Raw genomic sequence first — 22,871 nt, 5'->3', positions numbered from 1 at the left:
CCATGGCCACCCCAACCCCAACCCTCACCCTTTACCCCCACCTCCACCCATTAGGCCACTACGAAACTCCAACCACGCCGGAAAACCATCACAGCCCCCAAAACCCAAACTTCGCCCCAAAAACTCCACCCACGGCCCTGATTTCACCACCGATAGCCCCGAAAAGACCACCCATAGCCCTAAAAAAACTCCTCCCGCCCCTAAAAACTCAACCCTCAGCCTGAAAAACTCCATAAAAATCACCCATGTTACCCACCTATACAAAACCCACCACCCCCACGAAACCCACGCCTAAAGCCCCACAAAATCCAAGCACCACCCCAACGAAATCCCACCCCCACGAAAATCTCAAAACTCAAGCCCTAATCTCGAAACACCCACCTAGCTTAGCCCTCAAAATTCAACCGCCAGCCTCGACGGAATCCCACACCCCTCTCTCCGCCGCAGCCCTCTCTCCAACGCTCTCACTCCTCAGTTGTCGATTTATGGTCGCAAGGATGCCTAGTTGGGTGTTCGAATTATATCATCGTTGAACTCCGGGATTGGCGAAATTGATGGTCGTGGAAGTGGTGTGCGACTGGTGGTGTTTTCGGGGGTCGTGGAAGTGTTGTGCAACTAGTGGTGTTTTCCGGTTTGAGGGTGGTGGTTGCAGGGGTTTTCGAGGAATGCAAAGGCGGGGATGGGGAGAGGAGTGCAGTGGCAGGGTTAGGCTAGTGGCGGGGCTGGGTTTTTTTTTTTTTTTTAATTAGATTTTTTTTTTATTTATAAATTAGACTAAACCTATTAAAATCTGACACATGTTTTATAACTTAAGAAAATCGTTACAAAAACAATCCAACTGGTCAGGAGTTGTTAATGAAAGATAGGGGTAAAAGGTGGGATTGTTTTTGGAATTTCAAAAGGTGGGATTGTTAATGGAAGATCGACTAAAGGTGAGATTATTAGATTACAATTTTTCTATTAATAAAGTACATCTCATACCAATTGGCTGTTGGTGTAGTGGTAATTGGGACTACACTTGATAGGGAAAACCCACGTTCAATCCCCCGTAACAACAATTGGGAGGAGAATAGAACCTAACCACCCTGAACTGATCTCCGAATCCGAATTAGCCCAAAGGGTGAACCGGGTAAAACAACAACAAAAAAAAAAAAAAGTACATCTCATTCTTATTGCATTAGGCTACAACAATTACACACTTACACCCAAAACCACGCTATTCTTCTCTTATATGCTTGTATTTCTTTTCCCAGTAATTTCATGCATGATTTCATGTCTTTTTACCCTACTTGCCTCGATTTAATATTTTTTTTTTTGACCCGACCTCGATTTAATATTATTTTATTTTTATTTTTCTCATTTTACCATCATTTATTTCAATTTAGCTCCCTCTTGGACTTTTGACTCCTTTAATTAATTAATTTTATCCTTTTTCTTTCAGAATTTTGAATCCTCTAAAAAGGGTGTCATTAAAATTAATAGCAATCACGCCATGATCATCACCACAGACACCATTCAATCATTCAAATGGCGCATTCCACTGTCTTTGGATGGCGTAATTTTTATTGTTTTTGGGTAGGCAGCTAAGGTGGTACTGGGAGTTAGGTTGTGAGAGGAGGGAGATTAAAAAAACAGAGGGAGACGAGACGTCAAAAATGAAGCGGTACCTAGCAATTCTTGGTGATGTTTAGCAATTTATTTCAAAAAAAAAAAAAAAAAAAAAAAAATCAAAATTAGAAATATGAGTGATCCCTCCTTCCTGTTTTCCATAGTTCTATTTTTGAATGCAAGGGAACTTGATAGGGGCACGTGTTCTAAAATTAGCATTACAGGCAGCAAGCAGTTCCACATAACAACAATCTTAGCAAAAACTTAAAGATCAACTAATTCAACTTCACTAAACTTCCACTAATTATTTCCTCTCCTGCAAGGTGATCAACTACCGCGTTGTTTGATCTTGGTTCGAACTGAATCTTCCTCAGGCTCTCTCCCTTAGCAGGCAACACCCCTGCACATTGTACACAGGTATTTCAAAGGATGAGCAATGGTAGAACAATCAACTTTCCTACCGCGTTGTTTGATCTTGGTTTAAACTAAATCTTCCTCAGGCTCTCTCCCTTAGCAGGCTGTTCCCCTGCACATTGTACACAGGTATTTCCAAGGATGAGCAATGGTGGAATAATTAACTTTCCTTACAGCTTTGTAGCAATGATCACATTGTCTCATCCATAATTCCTGCACCATCTCATGGCATATATAACAGCTCGAAAATTTTGCAGACCACAGTGATGTAGGGAGCTGAGTTGATTTCGGAATCAGTACTTCAGCAGTCCACCTTCCCATGCTATCTAGACAGATCTCCAGCGAAGGAGGCATCTACATTTAACTTGAGTCCCCCTTGATATTTAATGTTGCAATAAATTGATAAAACATTAAGATTGGATGGAGCACTACATGAAAATTTGGAATATTCTATTAAGTATTTTATAAAATGAAAATTTGCATGACATGTCTATATATTCCCCTTGTTTTTAGATTTTATTTTAAATGTGTGTTTTCTCCACCTCCCCAAGTGTTGTCCTTGCCTGACTTGTGACCTTTCCTAAACAAAAAAATTTTAAATCAGTTTCAAGACCTACTTTTTATTTCACTTCAAAAAGCAAACTTCATCAATCTCCAAATTCATCTTCTTTGTACGTTTCTAATTTTCATTTTTCATTCATCATCTCTTCACATAGACAAACAAGAGTCAAGAGAAAAATAAAGCCATAGCCGTTTCCCAAAGAGGAGTCAGTTGGATGAACCGGAAGTCTATCTCATTTTGGTCATCCACAAAGATCCTCCCTCATCATTTGCTTCTGTCTAATGTTACATCACATATTAAGCCCACTCTCTTTATGTCTTTACATACGCAAACAACCCAAATACAAAAGGCAGAAATAAATTACCAATGCTAAAATTTTCAATGCACAACAATGCAATAAATAATGTCATTTCTCACATCTCTAATGCAACTATCACTTTTGCTTTAATTTTGAAGAAACACCTTGTTTTAGTGGCTTTCAATCAGTGTATTAACCCTTTTGTTTCTCTAAGATCAAAGATTACTCAAGAGGGGATCACTTATATAGGTACACTTTCACTAGGATTTTACTTATTTAATTAGGAATTATTAATCCTTGTCTTATTTAATCTTAAATTATTAGCCTTATCTTATTATTAGGCATTACTAGCCCTTATCTTGTTTGAACTTATTAGCATTTTTCTTATCTTATTTTGACTTATCTAAAATAAAACTGAGGATAACAAAGCCAAGAGATTTATTAGAAAAAAATCTGAAAGAAGATCATTACTAAAAAAAGCCAAAATTCCTCATATACTTTGTTTTACAAAAGTTTTCATACTTTTTCTTCACCCTAGCAGCTAAACTGACTCGGTCAGCAGTAAATCGCTTAAGTTAGCACTTAGCAAATTTATAATAATTGAACCGTAATTAGCGATTCATTGCTGACTATTACTGAGTCTACATTTTTCCTAGTTGAAACTACTAATTCAAAGTTGAGGGATTCACTAAGAAAAAATTCATTAAATAGACAGTTTGTTGGAACCGGTAAAAAAATAGCTATAATTTGTAAAATCAACAATTGAAGAATGAAGATATTGTCATTCTTTTAGCATTATTATCTAAGAAAATCTTTCTATAAATTGAGAAAAAAACTAAATCTTGATAAGCATTTTTTCAATAAGAATTCTCAATAATTCATCTGTCTTAATTGAAAACGAGGGAGTATTTATTCAATGATATTGGAATATTTTCAATTTGGATGTGTTCATATTCAAGCAAAAGGTCGTGAATAAATTGTATGGCTTCAAAAATAATACGAAGTATGTTTTAGTAAAAAAAATTTCAGTGGCCTCTAAATTACTAAACAGAATTTGAGCCGCCGTAGTCTTTTCTTTAAGCAGAAATAAGCTTTATCTAAATAAAGTAAATAAAAATAGGATGGTGACGACTGATGAACTTCATTATTCATCAGCAGTAAACCTTTCACTATCAAAAATAGAAGATGTAACCCTGATGATCATATTCATAATCAATCATGAACATTATTAAAAGTAGAATTTTTGAAAATAAAAACAATTTAAAATCCTATATTGGTAAAGAATGAAAGTACAAATGCGCACCCATTTTTAGTGGTTTCAAATTGTGAGAATAAATACAAATTAAAATTCTAGACTTAAAGAATAAAACCCACCGGCTATACTTTGAGTCATGATTCTAATATTCTTATTCTTTAAGAATTTGGGGGAAAATATAATAATAATAATAATAATAATAATAATAATAATAATAATAATAATAATAAAATAAAATAACCTTTATACTGCTCTTCCCCACTTTCTTTTTACAACAAGGAATATCATTCCGTGGTCATTTCTCACTTTTAATTTCTATTGGAAATCCAAGGGCCACCCTTGTGTGGTCAACAAGGAGCAATTATCAAGCATCTTAACACATGTTGGTGTTCAACTTCAGCTTGATTTGTACTATCAAAACATCACATAGACCAAGCTGCTTCTCTTCCAAAGAGCATCTATGACACCACCTTGAGGGAAAGGCCACGCACGAGTGCGGTGGTTCTCCCTCCACCACTTAGTTTTTGATGTGACTCGCATTAGTTCAATTTCTAGGTACCTAAGGTAAGGTGGTCGAGCATATAGATATTGACACAAATTTTCAAGGGCTATCATAAGATTATTTTGAACCATATAATAATAGAAACAATAGTTGTATTCTAAAGGAAAGTAAGGTAATGTTCATTTCACCTGGTTATAATTAGGTACGGAAAGTAACACAACTTCAATAATGTTAAATTAGCCAAATAGTATGAGATGGATGGATCGGCCTAAGTAGGCCCCTTCCCCTTTGATTTAGCTTTGGGGATGAGGGGGGAGGTCGACTTTGAGCATCCAAACACGACCCCACCCCATTTGTTTTTCCATCACTAGATGCCTTAACATCACATAAGGGGCCTTAAAAGGAAATGCAAGTACAGAAATCGAACAATACCTTATAAGTTTCCTTCTTTCACCAATGTGGAGAATCATACGCCTTTGGGAGAAGATAGCCACAGTAAATCCAAACAGTGGAAAAGGCGAGTACTCTAATGTACAACAATGAGCATTCTTATTCCTAGCCTGCACATGAAGCAAACAAAGTGAGCAAAGATAAGATGAAAAAGGTTTTCTGGGACATCAAGGAATAGTTAATACTCTTGCATTTACAAATTTTTGATAAATATAAAACTTGTTTGTCAAGCAGAAATGAAGCATCTTTCCCAGGTGTTATTGGCCCATATAGTATAATTAGCCAAGTTCCTAGTCTTCAAACAGTCATAGAGATGCCTAAGTGCCTAAGACAAACTTGGAAGCCAATAAAACAGACGGTTCATTTCATAGAGAATCAATAAGGTATTTTACAGTACTATTTGATTATCACCTTATCATTAGCTTTTAAATATTATTGAGTACACCAAAAGCATTAACCAAATAAAAAGGGTAAAATAGGGGGGAAAGAGTGCTGTTTTTTTTTTTTTTTTACTTTTTTACCATGCCTTGCAATTTTCACTTTTCTAGTTCATTGCGTAAGGGTAAATCTGTCAGTTTGTATAACATTGACTGTTTAACATCAGGGCATTTAGAATATTTAACAATGTGTCATAAGCAGAAGTCATTCAATATCTAGTCTAGAGTAAAAGGATTACTTGGGTAGGACTTCATCCAGGAACTACATACAGAGAAAATTATAAGGAAACACACACTAGTGCGAGCAACAGGAGACAGAGGCATATAACAGAAAGAGAGCAATAATATGCATCCAAGTATAAGGAAATGAACTAAGAATTTATACACAGAATTGACAAAATGGTGGTACACTGCTTTTTTTTTTTTTTTTTTTTTATCTGAATATATGTATGAGAGCACTCTTGCAGAAGACACAAAAAAATTCACTCCGTATCAAACTGAACAAAGTATTGCTTCCGTGTAGATATGTCATGGGTCAGGGTTCATGCGTCATGACTTTACTACAACCGTATAGGCATTCTCTTCACTTCTTAAAAACTCCACCAACTTTTGAAAATGCTCTTTATTTGAACAATGATACGAAGAACCAACTAGGTTGCAGATAAATCAAAACCCGGTACACCATGGCTCTAAAGGATCCCATATTACAGAGAATGATTTTAAGAACAAGGTTTACAAGTTTGTTTAAATAACCTAATGAAAGGATAATTGCCTAAACAAATTGTTGATAAACAGAATCATAATGGTAGAAAGTATCATGGTGAAGCTTATTCCATTTCCACATGCCAAGTAACTAGTGAACAAAGTCACTTTAAAACTTTTTTTTTCAAAAGGCTTATTGATTCCAAATTTATATCCTGACAAATCAGAATCAAATTATCCTCCACAAAAAAAGGCAAACTGAGTCTGGAGTTGCTATGATGCTATATATTAATGTTCGCTAGTTTAAATTCCCCAATTTCCGTGCAAAGATTAAAGAAAAGTTCCCCATTTTTAGATACTTTCATGCGAAATATTGCTTGTTAAATACTGATTAGGCAGTACGACAATTTTTATTTTATTTTATTTATTTTTTTTTTTTTTTGTGGATTTTGAGTTATTGGGTTGATTTGGAATCAATGCTGAAAATACGAATTTGTTCTTGAAGTCTTATGTTGTAGATATAGTTAAAGCACTAGCATTTCTTTTATTATCATTATCATCATTGATTAGTCACCAGTTTTAGTACTGCTAACAATTGATGGATTGTCAACTTTGTCATTATTATAACAGAAAAGACTTGTATACGATAATATCTCATGAAATAAATTCAGAAAGAGCATCAAGAATAACTTGCAATGAATTATTAAGAACCTTAATACCTCGCCAATTGATGGTATTCCAAAAGGGTCTGTAAAAGTTTGCTTCTCAGTGTGTCTATGTGCAAAAGACCTGAAGAGGAAAAAATATTCATCATATGAAGAATAATTTTTGTATGATTTGTACAAATTGCAAGAAGGGCACAATACATATAAGAGCAAAAAAACAAGAGCACATTATATGCATGTATATACTTCGTATCTGCAACGGTTTTACAGCAGCAGACATATCTACACAGTTTTTACAGCAGCAGACATGATTTTACACAAGCATATGTTATTTACAAAAAGTACATAACACAATATGAAGAGGATCATGATTCATGCCCAAACTCAATTAATTCACATGGTATATACATATATATTAAATACATGTGTATATGCATGTTTTATTGTTTTAATAGTAAAGCAGAGTATTAAATGTGTATTTGGAGGGAATCACAGAACAAGTCATAAGCAAGGTAAATGGTCCTACACAAAAGAAAGACACATCTTTGAGAAAAGAAGCAAGTACAATACTCAGCAATTCTACCAGGCCTTAATCTCTAAAACTATCAGTGTGGGACTAGTTGCTCAAGCCAAATGGCAGTGAGACAGATTTGGGTCCACCGATGTATTTACATTAAGTGGGTTGAATAAGTTCCATATTTACTGAAGGAGACATAATAGTATGTATTCCATATTCCATGCTTTTCCCTCAAACAATGTCCCAAATTAAGCATCTTCTTCATTTTTTTTTGTCAATATCATATACTAAAGTTTTATGATGCTCCAGTCAACAGAATCTTCCCCTCGCAATTTCCACATTAGAAACAGTTACATTTACTTGCTTATGTCTCTATCTCAGCCCTTTAATAGCATGGTGTCGTTGTTCATCCTCAACGGCATAGAATTCAAAGTCATTGATAATAAATGATGATTTATTAGAAGGCAATGAACAAGGCTTAAAATTGCAATATTTACCATATGATGTACAGTAAGAGGGACGACTTTGAAAATTTCAGGAGAATACAGTTAGTGGATTCTCCTGTCCAAGTCAGAGGATTCCTATATACCATCAGGGAATAAGGTTCTAGTTTTGCCAGATCAAAGAATATAAATTTGGGGAGAAAAAAGGAGCCGCTTCATAAACTAAGAATATAATTAGCAGATATAATAGAAAACTGCTGTGCATTTATTCTGGTACTTAGTGCAATTTATGTGATGTTCTGAAAAGTTCAGTTCAGAGGAATTCAAACTAGAAGTTTGGTTCTGAGTGTGGAAAGTGGACCACAGAACAGGAAGGACAAGATCTCTTTTGAGTTGCTATGAAAAATAGATTAGGTTGCGTTCATTGTTGGCTCTGTCCAAGATTCCATATTCTCACAACTTTATATCACCTCTTCTTCTCCTTCTTATAAAAGCCTCCCATAGCTTGCCTTTTTTTCTCCATAAGAAGTAGAAGATAATTTGGTTTCTCAAGAGAGTATAAGATATTATTTAGGAAGCAAAGAAAACAACCAAAAAATTTGGAAAAACCAAGGCTCAGCCTCGTAAATTTTACTACAAAAGCAAACATCTATTTCCTCAGGTAAAAGTTCCAACAAGATAAGAGCAATTGATGTTTTCTAGATTTATATCAAATTAAGATCGGTCATCTTCAAGGCAGGATATGTTTCATCACCCAACCCAAACAAACATGTACGCTTCTACAAGAATGCCAGCTCCTCAGGAAAGGCAGCTCTTCCTGCAAGGTGGAAATGGCTCTAGGGATTCAAATCTTGTCCTTTCAACTGATGCAAAGCCTAGACTGAAATGGACACCTGATCTTCACGAACGATTTGTAGAAGCAGTAAATCAACTCGGGGGAGCAGATAGTATGTCTAACTCTAACCTGAAGTTAAATATTGAACAGGGATACGCAGTAGACATGTAATATAAAATAGGTCAGCTAACCAATTCTATTCCTTGTATATTTTGCAGAGGCTACCCCGAAAACAGTTATGAAACTCATGGGAATTCCAGGGCTGACTTTATACCACCTAAAGAGTCATCTTCAGGTGATTATCACTCTCTAAATGACAGAGTTCAGGCTTCACCCTTGCTGATTTGTCTATTTTGCATACTGGCATAATTGGCAACCCCTTACATTTCGGTTTGGTTCATACGCACCAAGATGGTCATCTAAGTTCCAATACATCCTCTTTTCCAACTCTTTTCTTGGGAAGAGGAATATAAATTGCAGTTTCTAACGTTCTTTTCATTATTGGTTAGCAGAAATACAGACTGAGCAAGAATATTCATGGACAAACCTCAAGCGGTGCCAACAAAACTGGTAGGATAACCTTCTCATCAAAATCCTTTATAATACTTCTAAAAAAATATCTTAAGATGTTAAATTTAACTGATAATACACATTTACAGTTGTCATGTCTGGCGACAAAATACCAGAAACCAGTCCTTCCCATACCAGCAGCATCAACATTGCCCACCAAACAAACAAGTAAATATGATTTCCATTACTGTGATTAAATCCAACAAAATGATTTTTATGCCATAATTTGCACTAACAGCTTATATTAAAACTCAGGAACTTGCATATAAACGAAGCATTGCAGATGCAAATCGAAGTCCAGAGAAGGCTACACGAGCAGCTTGAGGTACATGATCCTGTCTACTTCCAATTCAAACAGAATGGCCTTTCATCTAATGCGGAAACAACAACAGCTGCTCAGAATTTACAGAGACATCCTAAGAACAGTCGTGACAAAGATGTGGGGTATAAAATGAAGAATAAATTTTGTTGTATTTTGTGCCTGTACATGCCAACGATACTTCATATGCATTGCTTTGTAATAAAAATAATATCAAGAAAGTGTTAGGTCACTACAGGATAAAAGGGTAAAATAAATAAATTAATTAATTAAAACACTTCCAAATTTACACTCATCTGAAAAAGCTTGATACATGTATGAGACAATTAATCTATTCCAAGATTTTTCTTGTTGGGTTAATTACTTCTGAGATTATAAACCCTTATTTATCCCCTTATGAATTTATGTGGAATTAGGTGCAGCGGCGTTTACAGTTAAGGATAGAGGCTCAAGGAAAATACCTTCAGTCAGTCTTAGAAAAAGCTCAGGAGACTCTTGGAAAGCAGAATATTGGTGTAGTTGGTTTGGAAGCAGCGAAACTTCAGCTCTCTGAATTGGTTTCAAAGGTATCCAACCAATGCTTGAACTTAGCCTTCGCGGAGATGGCAGAAGAACAGCACGGGGTATGCCCTAAGCAGCAAATACAACCCCACAAACCGATAGGGGATTGTTCAATTGATAGCTGCTTAACCTCATGTGATGGACCTCAGCTGAGAGAGCAAGATATGCAGAATAGTGAGTTGGGGTTAAGACCATACAACGATACCAGATTCTTGGAGGGAAATGATTTCAATGGAAATCTAAAAGAGCATGCAACAATACTTTTTCCTACAACAACTCAACAAGACACAGAAAAGATGGTGTTTCAAATGGAAGGAACATGTAGTGATTTGTCCATGAGTGTCGGGATCGGAGGAGATACACAAGATCAGCTTGAGAAGAACACATTTCAGCTCGATAATAAGAACTACAAACTTGCTCCATTTAGTAGTGATCTAGACTTAAATGCCCAAGATGAGCATGATGTTCCTTCAAGCATCAGACACTTGGACCTCAACGGATTAAGCTGGGCATAAGAGTGACTTGAACAACACCAAAAGGTTCAAAATTCGGAACCAACATCCATCGCTTCAACTAGTATGGAACTTTCAGCAATATAACAGTTTGACAGCATAGCCTTTCACAGAATTGAATGACACGAATTTAGTCCTCTTGTACGCCTCCTATACCATTAGATTTATGAGGCTTTTTCTTGATCATGTGTTTCATACGCTAATTTAGCATTAATGGCTATTCAATTGACAGGAAAGACAGAATAACATATACAAGTGTTACTTTTAGCATGAAATCATCTCAAAACATCCCATATTTCTACCATGGCAATTTTCATAGAGACATTTCATCAAACACATTATGGGCGACATTCACTTAAACAAAAATCAATAAATTTAATACATGAATTCACACCCCAAATGTTTCAAATCCCCTTTAATTCCATCCTCGTCCATTGCATCTGTTCAGAACAACATTATTCGACGAACAAAAAGGAGCAAAATTCGAGAATTTTGCAAAAAAGTTAGGGTTTCAAAGCTTAAACGATAAACAATAGACGAAATCATCTAATCCAAAACAATAAATTCACAGAAAATTGAAGATAATTGTCATAAAATTTGAGAATTCGAACCTTGAATTCATCAAAGCAGAGGCCAACGAACTCAATTCGTTCATCATAACTGTATTTTAATTGTTCAGGCTCCCGCGCACTTCAGTGGACCACATCCATATGCAAGAAGATGACAAGAAGATGTGCTTGTCAAGGACCTTCTAGGTGCGGCCCACTGGCTTCGTGCCTTGTGGCTTGAGCTGTGCTATCCAAAAAACCAACCCAAACGGGCCCAAACCCTGGTTTAAGCAAGCAAGAGGCACCGCCGGGCTTGTGCATAACAAGGGCTATATAAGTAATTATATGTATGTATGAGCAAATATATACTTCGTATATCCTAAATTTTGAGTACTAACATTGGATGATAAAATGATAATACCAATTAGACCTGACAAATGGGTCTCGGGTACGGGTCAACTCAGTTCGAGTCGGGTCAATGGTAATTCGGGTCGGGTTGGGTATCGGGTCAACACTTCGAGTCGAGTTCGAGTCAGGTTAAGTTTGGGTCGGGTCATTTTAGGTCGAGTCAATTCAGGTCGGGTCAATCTTCAGGTCCAATTATAGAACCAAGTTGGGGTCGGGTCAAATTCGAGTCCGGTTGAGTTCGGATCTGGTCAATTTGGGTCAATCTTCGTCTATGTCGATGTAGAAATTTGACCAATAATATATTATAATTATGAATAAGTATAAAGTATAACAATTGAATATTAATAATATATTCATTAGACAATTCTAACATTACTATATACACAAGACTGTATTGTTTCATGTGTATGATCTCTATCATTGAATTTGTTATTATTCAAATTAGATAAAGTGAATAGTGGAAAAAAAAATTCAATGTAACACTTAAAAGAAGCTAAGAGTAATAGTAATAATAACAATAACAATAACAATAACTAGTGTTCCTAATCAAATGTAACTATTTATGAATTACGAGTACTAAATTATACGCACATTTCAACAATATTATACACACAATAATATAATTTTTAATTTAGGTTAATTTTGATAAGTGTTTATTTGGGTAAAGTTGTCATTTTCAATATTTGTTAATTTTGGATCAGGTCATTTCGGGTTGCTAGGGCTTTGGGTTCGTTCGAGTTAATCAATTCGGGTCAAAATCGGGTCGGGTCACTTCGATTTCAGGTCACTTCGGGTATCGGGTCACTTTCGGGTCTGGTCACTTCGAGTATCGGGTCAACTTCGGGTTGGGTTATTTTGGGTCGGGACAATTCGAGTATCGGGCTAAGTTCGGGTCAACTCTACTTCGAATCGGGTATGGGTCGGGTCAGTTTTGTGTTCTGGTCAATTTTAGGTCTACATTTTTGGGTCAATTTCGGATCACGGGTCGGGTCATTCGGGTCGGATCAGGATTGCCAGCTCTAATACCAATGAATACTATGGGGTAGGTATTATATATGTATGTAGTGATACAATAAAAGCATTTAATAATATACTAAATTTATGCATATATGGTACCATTGATTATCTAATGATATTCAATTTTTTTTTTTTAAAGGTGAACTTTTATTAAGCTATTGTAAGATGTGTTAAAGTGACACTAAAAATATTTCAAGTTACTCTTTATACTACAAAAGTTACTATTTTAACAAAAAATTTACCCTTAAAAATATTTATAATGTAATTAGATTAATCATATTAGCCTGCAAAGCATTTATTTATTAGAAATTACACATTAAAATACAAGGATAAATTGTCAGGAATACCACCACTTTTCATCGGGCTAACGACCTTTAGATTATTTCAACATGCAAGGACCTTTAGATTATTTCAAAATGGAAGGACCTTTGACACACATTTACCGAAATGGAACGTGACCTTTTGGTAACCTATTTAATAGCTTACCTATGACACGTGTCACAATGTTGTTGATCAATTTTTTTAACAATTTTGTTTTTTTAAACCTTAAAAATACAAAATACTTAAAATAATAATAAAAAAACTGAAATTAAATAAAAAAAAAAGTAAAACAAAACCCCTCCTCCTTATCGGCATCCACCCCACCACCACCCACTCCCGCTGGCGCTCGGAGCTCCCCTACCGGGCACCCACGATACCCTCCTAACCTAGACCCTGACCACCCAGTCCCTCCCCTTCTCTTCAACCATCTTCTCCCCACCCTAAAACTCCCTCCTTCCCCTCGAAAATCATTTCGAGTGTTTTGGCACCGAATCGTGCGACACACTCTTGCCATTTGGCGGCAAGGAAGCAAGCCTTGTGCGGAAATGGGGATTGTGATCACAAAGCAACATAAGCGTGCAACAATATCTCAAGGGCGCTCACGCTTATTAGCGAGGAAGTGCGGGTGATCAAGGTTTGTGAAAGCCAACAAGTTAAGGCATCCACATCAGGTCCAAACCACAAGTTCTTATAGCATAAAATGAGTTGGGAGGGGAGCTATTATGCAAGTAAGACACAATATCTATAAAAGTCTAAGTACACACAAGCATAAAAGCAAAGCTACACCAGATTGAAGGCTTTTCGATTTCATTTAATTAACCACTTGCCCTCTAAAGAGTCTAAATTTTCAATTATATATACAGTCTTTAGTGAACACTGAAATGATAGTGTCACATTAAAAAGTATAGAAAACTTATAGAAAAGTCTAGGAAAGCAATGAAAAGGCATCTAATACATACTTATAGGGTTAGATTCTAACACTTATTGGAGTGAAATGAGAGCATAAGCGTTTTGAAAATATTTTTTTTGCAAAAAGGTCAAGTTTAATTGAACATATCTTCTTTTTTTTTTACTTAACAATTGAAGGATTTTTGCAAAAGAAAAGTCGAAGCTTGTTATTTTGGGAGTATAAATAAGAATTTGGTTATGGTAGTTAGTGTAAAAAGTATGTGTTGTTGGAGTGATAACTTGAGCCACTATTTTCCTTTGAGTGTAATGATTTATGGTGATCAATACCCTTAAAAAGTCACCCAAAAAATTACAAAAATACACTTTTCGGTCCATTCCGGTACGGACTGGAATATCCCGGTTTTTACCCTGACCGGAAACCCGAAATCCCCAATTTGTGAGGACCAAAGACCGGATCGGAATCAGCCGGTCCGGTCCGGTCCAATTTCAGTCCGGTCCCGGTCGGTTTTTCGGTCTAGGTCCATTTCTGCACACCCCTACTAATAATTAAAGTTGCAAATTCTTTGCTAGCAAAGGAAACTAATGAAAGAGCCATAAAATCCATCTTGCTAACATTATGAAAAAATTAATTATTCATTTCAACAATAGTCATTAACATAACATTAAGGCTATAAAGGTTAAAGTAAAACTTAAATTCCAAGTTTGAAAATAAGCCTAACTAAAAACAAAATACAAAATAAATTAAAGTTCTGTTTTAAGACAGATAGAAAATAAAATAGATTAAGGAAGAAAAAGTAATAATATTTGCCCTGATATATTGTAGCCCTCCAAAAGAAGCTAATAGGGAAACATTGTAAGTTTCTGCGAGAAATTTCCTTTGAGCATAACCAAACTCTCCATGTAAGTAGTAGTGAAAAGTGGGGAAAGCTTGTAACCTTTTCCAAGAACTTTTATTTCTTGATTTTTTAAATTGTAAGAGTTTGCACATCAGGTGCTTTCCCAAACCAGCAACTCGCCATCCATCTTGAGATATAAATTCTTACCAAATAATTGTAAGTTGATTTTATACCTTTTAGTCCATGATTGTGTGCCGTCTATTTCTTTCATCTCCCATATTTGACAGTGAGTTTTAAATATCTCCATGAGTGCAACTGATTGTTCTAGAACGACAGGATACCTTAAACAATCATCTGATAATTCATTAACAAGCTCACACTTAGGCAATATAATATATTTAAATGCCTCGGTATGTACATTAAATGACACAAAATGGGAACGCCTAACTTTCAACGTATTAATTAGAACATCAACCCCTGACCAATATATGATCCCATCATGAAAAGCCTTCGGACAAGCATTATGCCAATAACATTGCCTGTTAGAAATATCAACAGACTTCCAAGAGAAAGTGCTAAGAGTAAAAATCTCAGCAAATCTAGGATTTTGAAAGTCATTTCCATTAAGACTTGCAACAACCTTGTAGTCATTCTTAATATTGTCGAAGCCAAAAGCATAATCAATATTAAACCTTTGACCTACAGTTGGCAAAAATTGGGGAAAGGGGAGTTCTAAGGCTTTCCTAATTGAAGGGTTCCACAAGAATATTTTGTGAAATTGATTTTGCAGCACGAATTTTCCTACGCAAAGCAAACCATTGGTATAACCAATAACTTGGTAACGTTCATACCATGTGCAATCAATTTCAAGTTTATACATCTTTTTGAATTTATTAGCACTACGAATTGCACAAAAAAAATTAAGTACTAAATGTTCGAGGTGGTTCTAGAACTAGCAGATGAGAAATTTTTTGATTGATTTGATAGTTTTTAAAATTGAGTAAAGGAAATTTTGGGTCATCAATCAAAGAACACCATACCTTGCACACACAACGACATCTAAGTAAATATTTTGCTGGTAATTTTGCGAGTATTTGAATATATATATCTATTGGTAGTGTGACTATTGGAACTTCACTTTCCCTTTGTTTCACCATACTTGATAGCAAAAAATGAATGCTTTATATTAGAAAGAGTAAGATAAAAATGGAGGCTGGGAGGATTATATTAAACTTGTATGTCTATATATTTCAAAATTTATAATAAGATTGCAAATTAAGACTTTTTGACTAAGTCTGTATATTTGGAAAGAAATCATGTCAATGTGAAAACATTGATTTTCTATACAAAAGTGTGATTTTATTAATGAAAAATTTATCTAGTAAACTTACTCACATGAAAAAAAACTAATCAGCTAGGCTGGCAGCCTGGCATGTCATTAATAAAATGTGTAGCAATAACAGTAGGAAGCATAAAAGTGTGTACGTGTAGACATCTAAAATGTCTCCCTAAACCAAACACGATGATGAACAACCTTTCATCGTCATTATTGGTCGGGTCGAGTATTTAATCTCGGAAGTGCTTAAAATCCATAATTAATCCAACATAGTTTACAAATCAGTCCACCTTTCAGTCCAAGTATTTAGTTAAGCATAGTCCAATCCTCAGTTTAGCTCAAACCGTTTTTAATCCATTTCATTTATTTATTGATTGAGCCCTATTAATAAATGTTAAAACCCTTAACCTAAAATGAGTCCGAAATAACTGAAAAAGGCGCATAATTATTCTGTACTTTATGTGAAATATAAGATAATAATGAATTTTAAGCAGATTTCCAGAAAAATAAACTGTCGTGGCACGGCAGTTATTGCCATGCCACTGCATAGATTGCCAAGCCACGGCAGACTTTGCCTTGCCACGGCATAAATTGTCGTGCCACGACAAACATTGTTGTGCCACGTCGATTCTTTTGACCCGGTTTTATCTTTTTACACATTTTGACCTTAAGAAATGATAGAATAAACTATCATACCACGACAGATATATCGTCCCACGACAAAAATGATGTGGCGCAGCAATTTATTCTTCTGCTGCCCCTCATTTCTAGGGTTACAGGCCTCACCCCATTAATTTCTTCTATAAATACGAGGCTGATTTCACAGTTTTGGGGCACTAAATAATTCTCTCATTCTCTTCTCTTATGCTCTAGCCTAAATAATTGCCTTCCCTATTATCATAATTCATCCCCTAAGCACTCCCTGAAGTTTGTACTTTTATGCAAAATTCTATACATAAACCAAGGCGTGAATGTAGAACTGTTTGAGGGTTTGGCCCCAAATCAACTTCACTTTCATTTGATTTAAATTCCGTTTCATTATTTAATTTTCCTTGAAGTTACTAACATGTTTATTGTTTTATAGTTGCAAGCAAACACATCCTAAGTAAGGAATCATGTTCCTTTGTTCCTATTATATTTCTAACAATTTTTGTTATGTTTGTCATATACTAATTGTTGTTATTACGGTTAAATTGCTTCCAATGTTAATGCTTATTCTATTTTCTTGTTTATCACCATATTGCATGTTTAAAAGAGAATAAGTTATTGAAAATCACGACTAATAACATAACTTGGACTATCGGTTTAGGTTCCTTTATTAATTTTATTGTTTAATCAATTGATCAATAATATTTAGAATTATGTATGCATTAATATTCAACCAATTTAGCCTAATTTAGTTTAGAGCAAATTGAATCTTTGTATGTGTGCCTCTGAGATCGCAGGAAATACTTTTCACAATAAGAATCGAGTAGAGTCCAATACAGGCGAATGTGACCCCATGACTCACTTCGTACCATCATCCCCGATAATCTGATCCTTTCATAGTTGCGAACCATATGGAGTTAGTAACATTATGGATTATGAAGGGGGTGTGACCTTTACGGGTCAATCGTTGTGGCATTTCGTTGTCCTTTATTATAATTGTTGTTTTAGGGTTTCTGATGTGTCCTACGGGAGAGTTACGTCACCAAGACTGGATCCTCGTACCTTTGTACCTGCAACAAACAAAAGCTCTGGTTGTTCGGAGTTCCGCCTTCGATGATCAAGTTAGTACGTGTCGAAGTGGGAAAATATGCGGAAAGTAAAGTAGATCTTCTTAGATCCCGAGATTAGGTGTTTCTCTATTCTAAGAGGATAGTAATTGATGTAATAATTGGGTGAATTGTAATTAATAAACGTGTCCCCAAAATATGGTAAATGTCCCTATTCATAGGGCATTGGGAAATGTGCCCTTCCATAGGTCACTCCAAACTTACGTTGGTGGATTGCACTATTTTACAACGCCTCGGGAATTGGGCCCTTGAATGCCGTCATTTCCCTTCAGCATTGGCGTGCCACATGTTTTATCCTTGTTGGACCATTTTGGGTGCTTCCTAGGGTTACACGTGTCGTGTTTTGGTTGGTCTACATGGCTTGGCCATTTTTACCCTAATCATTTTCCTTTCAAAAGGTTAACGTGGCGTACCACATGACGCCTAGGACACTTGTCACGCATGCAGAGGTGGAAAATTTTTTAACCGTTTCATCTTCCGGGGAAATTACCGAGGTGCTCTTGAAATTTACCCCACTATAAATGGATTTTACCCCCCCATTTTTGTACGTTCACAAAAAATCTTTGAGAGACAATTTGGACTTTCTGAGAGAAATACTTATGTTGCTTGTAATCTATCCGCTTGCATCGCACCTATCACAAATTTTCAACAAATTCAATCGGTACCTTCTTTTTACAAGGTAACCGCGTGTTCTTCTTCTCTATCTTACTTTATTTACCGTATGTGTTTGCTTTTCTTTTTAAAAATGGTTTCACCAACACACACGGCACAACCAAGGATAGTTGACAACCGGTCACCCGGGATGGCTAAATCTAGGACTAGGAGTGTCGCCTGCCCCTTGTTAGACTCTCCCCTAGGAATATCCCTAAAACCGACTGTCTTTGTGTTAATGTAGGACACCATGGCTCGAACCAAGAGGACGACCCAAGGCCATATAGATAGTGATGATGATGACGACACCATTGAAGTGCCTAGAAATGAGGTCTTTAACTATCCACTCGACCCTCCAAGCCACGTGATACTATTTTGAACGAGTCGCACGAGGATCCAAAAATAGTGCATCTGGATTTGTACAGAGGTCATCTTAGTCGGATGCGCCTGGTAGTTCTGTGGTGGGATTAGAGCCGTTTGTGTCAAATGACGAGTCTGAGGTTTTTGAGGTTGATTTTACGTTGTTTGCATTAGTAGAAGAGGTCCCCTGTGTAGAGAGAGGGAGAGGTGAGACTTCCACCTCTCCTCAAGAGGAATTTGCCCTGTACTACACCCACATTACTGCAAACACACACAAATCTATGTCTAAGTTAACTGGAAAAATTACATGCCACCCATATCATGGGGGCTGGTTATGAAATCCATGTCCCTAACCTAGATGACACGACCGTCTAGCCGTCTATGGGGACCAATCCTCTGGTTGTTACAAAGCGGCCATTCAAGCAGGCCTTAGATTCCCTCTCCATTCGGTTATGGAGAGAATTCTTGATGGGTACTGTCTGGATATCTAGAAACTTGCCCCAAATCCTTTGGTGAACATAATGGGGTATGTTGTCGCTTGTGAGATGCTTAATGTCTAGATGTTTTGAATTTTCAACCAATATTAACGGAATTTAATTTTGTCAATTACAAAAATGGTATTTGTAACTAAATATTTTTTGTTGGTTACAAATAGCCCGTTTCAAATAGAATTTTTTTCTACAAGTGCCAAGATACACTACTTAAGCAAGACTCCCAAAGCAAGTGGTTCCGGCTGGTACACCTTGACCAGCCATAAGGGGTACATGATGGTTGTTGGTAGGGAGTCCAAATGGAATGATTGGTGAAATAATTTTTTTTATTAATTCTTTGCCGGATACTGTAGACACCTAAAAATGTCTCCCCAAAACCAAACCCGTTGATGAACACCTTTCACCGCCATTATTGGTCCAGTTGAGTATTTAACCTTTGGAGTGCTTAAATCCATGTTCTATCCAACATATTTCATGAACCAATTCAATTTCTAGCTCATTTCCCTAAACCATAACCTATTTTCCACTTTTCGTGTCCACATCGCAAAACTGAGAGAAACTGATTTTATGGATATAAAATTTTGATCCAATTATTATTTTTTTGGATAGGCCTTTATAAGCTTTCCAACCATATATCATAAGCCCAATTCCGAGCTATAAAGAAAAAGATATGAGCAAAACACCAAACTCGGCCTAAAACCAACACCCTTCCACTAAAACGGCCATATCTTAAAATCTACATATTATTTTAACTTTATTCTAATTGGGTTAGAAAGTAGACTTGATAAGATTTCCAATGATATATTATATGCCTCATTTCGAGTTACGGATCAAAAGTTATGATGGTTTTAAAAACGGGAAAAAACCTGGAATCACCGCGCACAGTGCAATTCCACCGTGTCACGGGAAATTGCACCGTCTGACGGTGGGATTCCCCGTGACACGGTGCCCTTGCTGTGACGCGGGGCTATTCCGTGTCCTATTTGCGTTCTTCGTACCTAAACAACTCCCGCGTCACGGCATTTTCCACCGTGTCACGGGAATTTACACCGTCTGACGGTGGGATTCCCCGTGACACAGAGCTGTTTTTCCGTGTAACTTTCGCGTCTCCCATACCGTGACACGGTGTACTATACCGTGTCACGGTGGATACTGCCGTGTCACGATACCTGTGCCGTGTCAAGGGACATTCCGTGTCTTTTCCGCGTAAACCCTTAACGCGTTTTCTTTCCCGTTTTCTGAAAATTTCCCGCGTCACACTAAAAATGTACCGTGCCGCGGGAAAGTTTGCCGTCTGACGGTGGGACTTCCCGTGTCACGGTACACTTTGCCATGTCGCGGGATACTTTTTTAGGGTTTTTATCATTTTAGGGTTCCGTGTGCTCCCTCAGCACATTTTCTCTATAAATACCCCCTCATTTCTGATGTACGGGGCACCAATAATGATTCTCTCTCACCTAACACCAAAAATCATTCTCTTTTCCCTCTTTAACCTAATTTCTAGCCTCCTTATTCTTTCATAATAATTCCCCTAAGCACTCCAAGGAGTCTATACTTAACCCGAGGTTCCGTCCTTAAACCAAGGCGTGAAAGGTACAAATAACTGAGGGTTTGGACCAAATTAACTCTACTTTTTATTTAATTTAATTTCCGTTTGATTTATATTTTTATTGAAGTTACTAACAGTTTATTCATGATGTAGCAAATTAAAGGAACGCGCGGAATGTGAGTAATTAATTAATTTAATTACTCTTATTTTATTTTAATATTGCTAGCATCATGATTAGGTTATTTTATATTTGATTTGACTTACAATATTATTGTTAAATTGCTTCCAATATTAATGTTTATTCTATTATTTTTATGATCACCATATTGCATGTTTAAAGGGAATATGTAATTGAAAATCACGCCTAATAAGATAATTTGGACAACCGGTTTAGGATCCTTTTTAATCTTGTTAATTAATTCAAGTGATCGCAATATTTTAGAATTATATGTTGCATTAATATTCAACCAATTTAGCTTAATAATAGTTTGGAGCAAATTGAATATTTTATTTGCATGCCTTTGAGATCGCAGGAATCACTTTTCACTATAAGAATCGAGTAGAGGCCAATACGGGCGAATGTGACTCCATGACTCACTTCGTACCATCATCCCCGATCCTCCTTTCGTGGTTCCGAACCATATGGAGTTAGTAATCTCATGGATTATGAATGGGGTGTAACCTTCACGGGTCAATCGTTGTTGCCTTCGTTGTCCCTTATTCGTGGTTGCCTTAAATGATCCGTGAACGGTTTACAAGTTCCTTAAAAACTTGTTGGCGGCTCCCTACTTTCCTTGTCCCTAATCGTATTATGTCAATTCCTACTTCCTATGAGTGCCAAGCATATTCACACATGCTTTTAACGTAGGCGCACTTCGAGCGACGCCTACAATTTGGCGACTCCACTGGGGAGGATTCTTGATTATTTATCGATTTGAGTGATCGGTATTTAATTAAGATGAGTGGATGAGACTTGAAGATTCTTGAAAAAAATATTCCTGTGATTAATTTGGCATTTTTGCATCTGCATGGACGTTTTAACGTCGCATTCAGGTCTGTCCCGTAGGAAAAATTGGATAACTTGGTTGCGCGCGAAGGAAAACTGGGCACCAGTCAGATCTTCTGACTGCCGTGCCACGGCAAAATCTGCCGTGTCACGGTACAGTGCACCGTCTGACGGTGCACAGTACCGTGACACGGGAATTTTTGCCGTTTCACGGCAGTCCTAAAATCAGGACGGTGGCTTATTTTCTTTCCTCACTGTCGACTTCCTTCGATTTTTCTGAAAAAACGTATGTGTTCTACATACGTCTTAGCCCCGGGGGATTTAAGCTCTATCAACCCAAAAACGCTCATGGCAATAAGGGTTCATCCGAGTTATTAAATCCACCCAAACCATGGAGTCGAGTTCGATTTCATCACGAACTCGCGGAGCCGCCCGTTGGCATACACCCTCAAGAGAGGCTGCCTTGCTAACGCGTCCAAACTCTTAACCATGGTACCCTATTGACACCAAATAAACTTGACCATAGTCAAACATAGAACTTGACCTTAGGTTGCGAACTATTCTTTGCATCATTGTGCCTACATGTTTTATGTTTGGTCGTTTTGATCCTAACCTTAACGATCTTTCTTTGTCTATGGTGGATTATTTTATGACTAACGATTGCCAACGGACCGTACTCACTTAGTAATTAGGAAAAATAAAATAAAATAAAAAAAAGGGGAAGGGTTGTCGCGACACGGGACTGTCCACCGTGTCACGGCACAGTCCACCGTGGCGCGGTGGACCTGCAGCAAAAAAAAAAAAAAATCTCGTGCCACATCAGCATCCACCGTGGCACGGGAATGTTTACCGTGGCACGGGAAACTTCACCGTGTCACGGCAATTTCCACCGTGACACGGTGGATTTTCCAAAAATAAAAAAAAAACACTGCGTCACGGCAGCTCGTCACGTGACACGGTACAGTCTTCCGTGTCACGGTGCCCTTGAAATAAATCCAGTCGGCTTTTTTTTAA

The 22,871-nt window shown here is 36.8% G+C and overlaps 2 protein-coding genes and 1 long non-coding RNA gene across 7 annotated transcripts; 1 reads left to right on the top strand and 2 right to left on the bottom strand.

Moving 5' to 3' along the window:
- Positions 1–1,468: 1,468 nt before the first annotated feature.
- Positions 1,469–11,438, bottom strand: LOC145632215 (uncharacterized). Of its 4 annotated transcripts, none has more exons than XR_014112527.1 (6): positions 11,262–11,438; positions 10,039–10,287; positions 9,522–9,629; positions 6,948–7,017; positions 5,072–5,199; positions 1,469–2,348 (listed from the first exon to the last, which is right to left on the bottom strand). It is a non-coding gene; the product is annotated as an uncharacterized LOC145632215 (long non-coding RNA). The 4 variants fall into 4 exon arrangements; XR_014112525.1 differs by having other exon boundaries at positions 1,469–2,602; positions 11,262–11,437; XR_014112526.1 differs by having other exon boundaries at positions 1,469–2,597; positions 11,262–11,437.
- On the top strand, positions 8,153–10,917 carry LOC145632214 (myb-related protein 2-like). Of its 2 annotated transcripts, none has more exons than XM_081684526.1 (6): positions 8,153–8,800; positions 8,907–8,983; positions 9,201–9,258; positions 9,348–9,426; positions 9,514–9,697; positions 9,994–10,917. In XM_081684526.1, exons 1-6 carry the CDS (start codon positions 8,596–8,598, stop codon positions 10,651–10,653), a joined length of 1,263 nt encoding a protein of 420 aa, XP_081540652.1. In that variant the 5' UTR covers positions 8,153–8,595; the 3' UTR covers positions 10,654–10,917. The 2 variants fall into 2 exon arrangements, with proteins under 2 accessions (XP_081540652.1, XP_081540653.1); XM_081684527.1 differs by having other exon boundaries at positions 8,156–8,800; positions 9,514–9,583.
- Positions 11,439–14,840: 3,402 nt separating the features above from the next.
- On the bottom strand, positions 14,841–15,569 carry LOC145633091 (F-box/kelch-repeat protein At3g06240-like). The gene has a single exon (XM_081685384.1). It carries the CDS (start codon positions 15,567–15,569, stop codon positions 14,841–14,843), a length of 729 nt encoding a protein of 242 aa, XP_081541510.1.
- Between the last annotated feature and the right edge of the window lie 7,302 nt (positions 15,570–22,871).

This window comes from Chenopodium album, chromosome 5, assembly GCF_948465745.1.
Source record: "Chenopodium album chromosome 5, dcCheAlbu1.1, whole genome shotgun sequence".
NCBI classification, from domain to species: Eukaryota; Viridiplantae; Streptophyta; class Magnoliopsida; order Caryophyllales; family Amaranthaceae; genus Chenopodium; species Chenopodium album.
The sequence above is the reverse complement of the archived record's forward strand: the minus strand, read 5'-3'. Positions and strand labels throughout refer to the sequence as shown.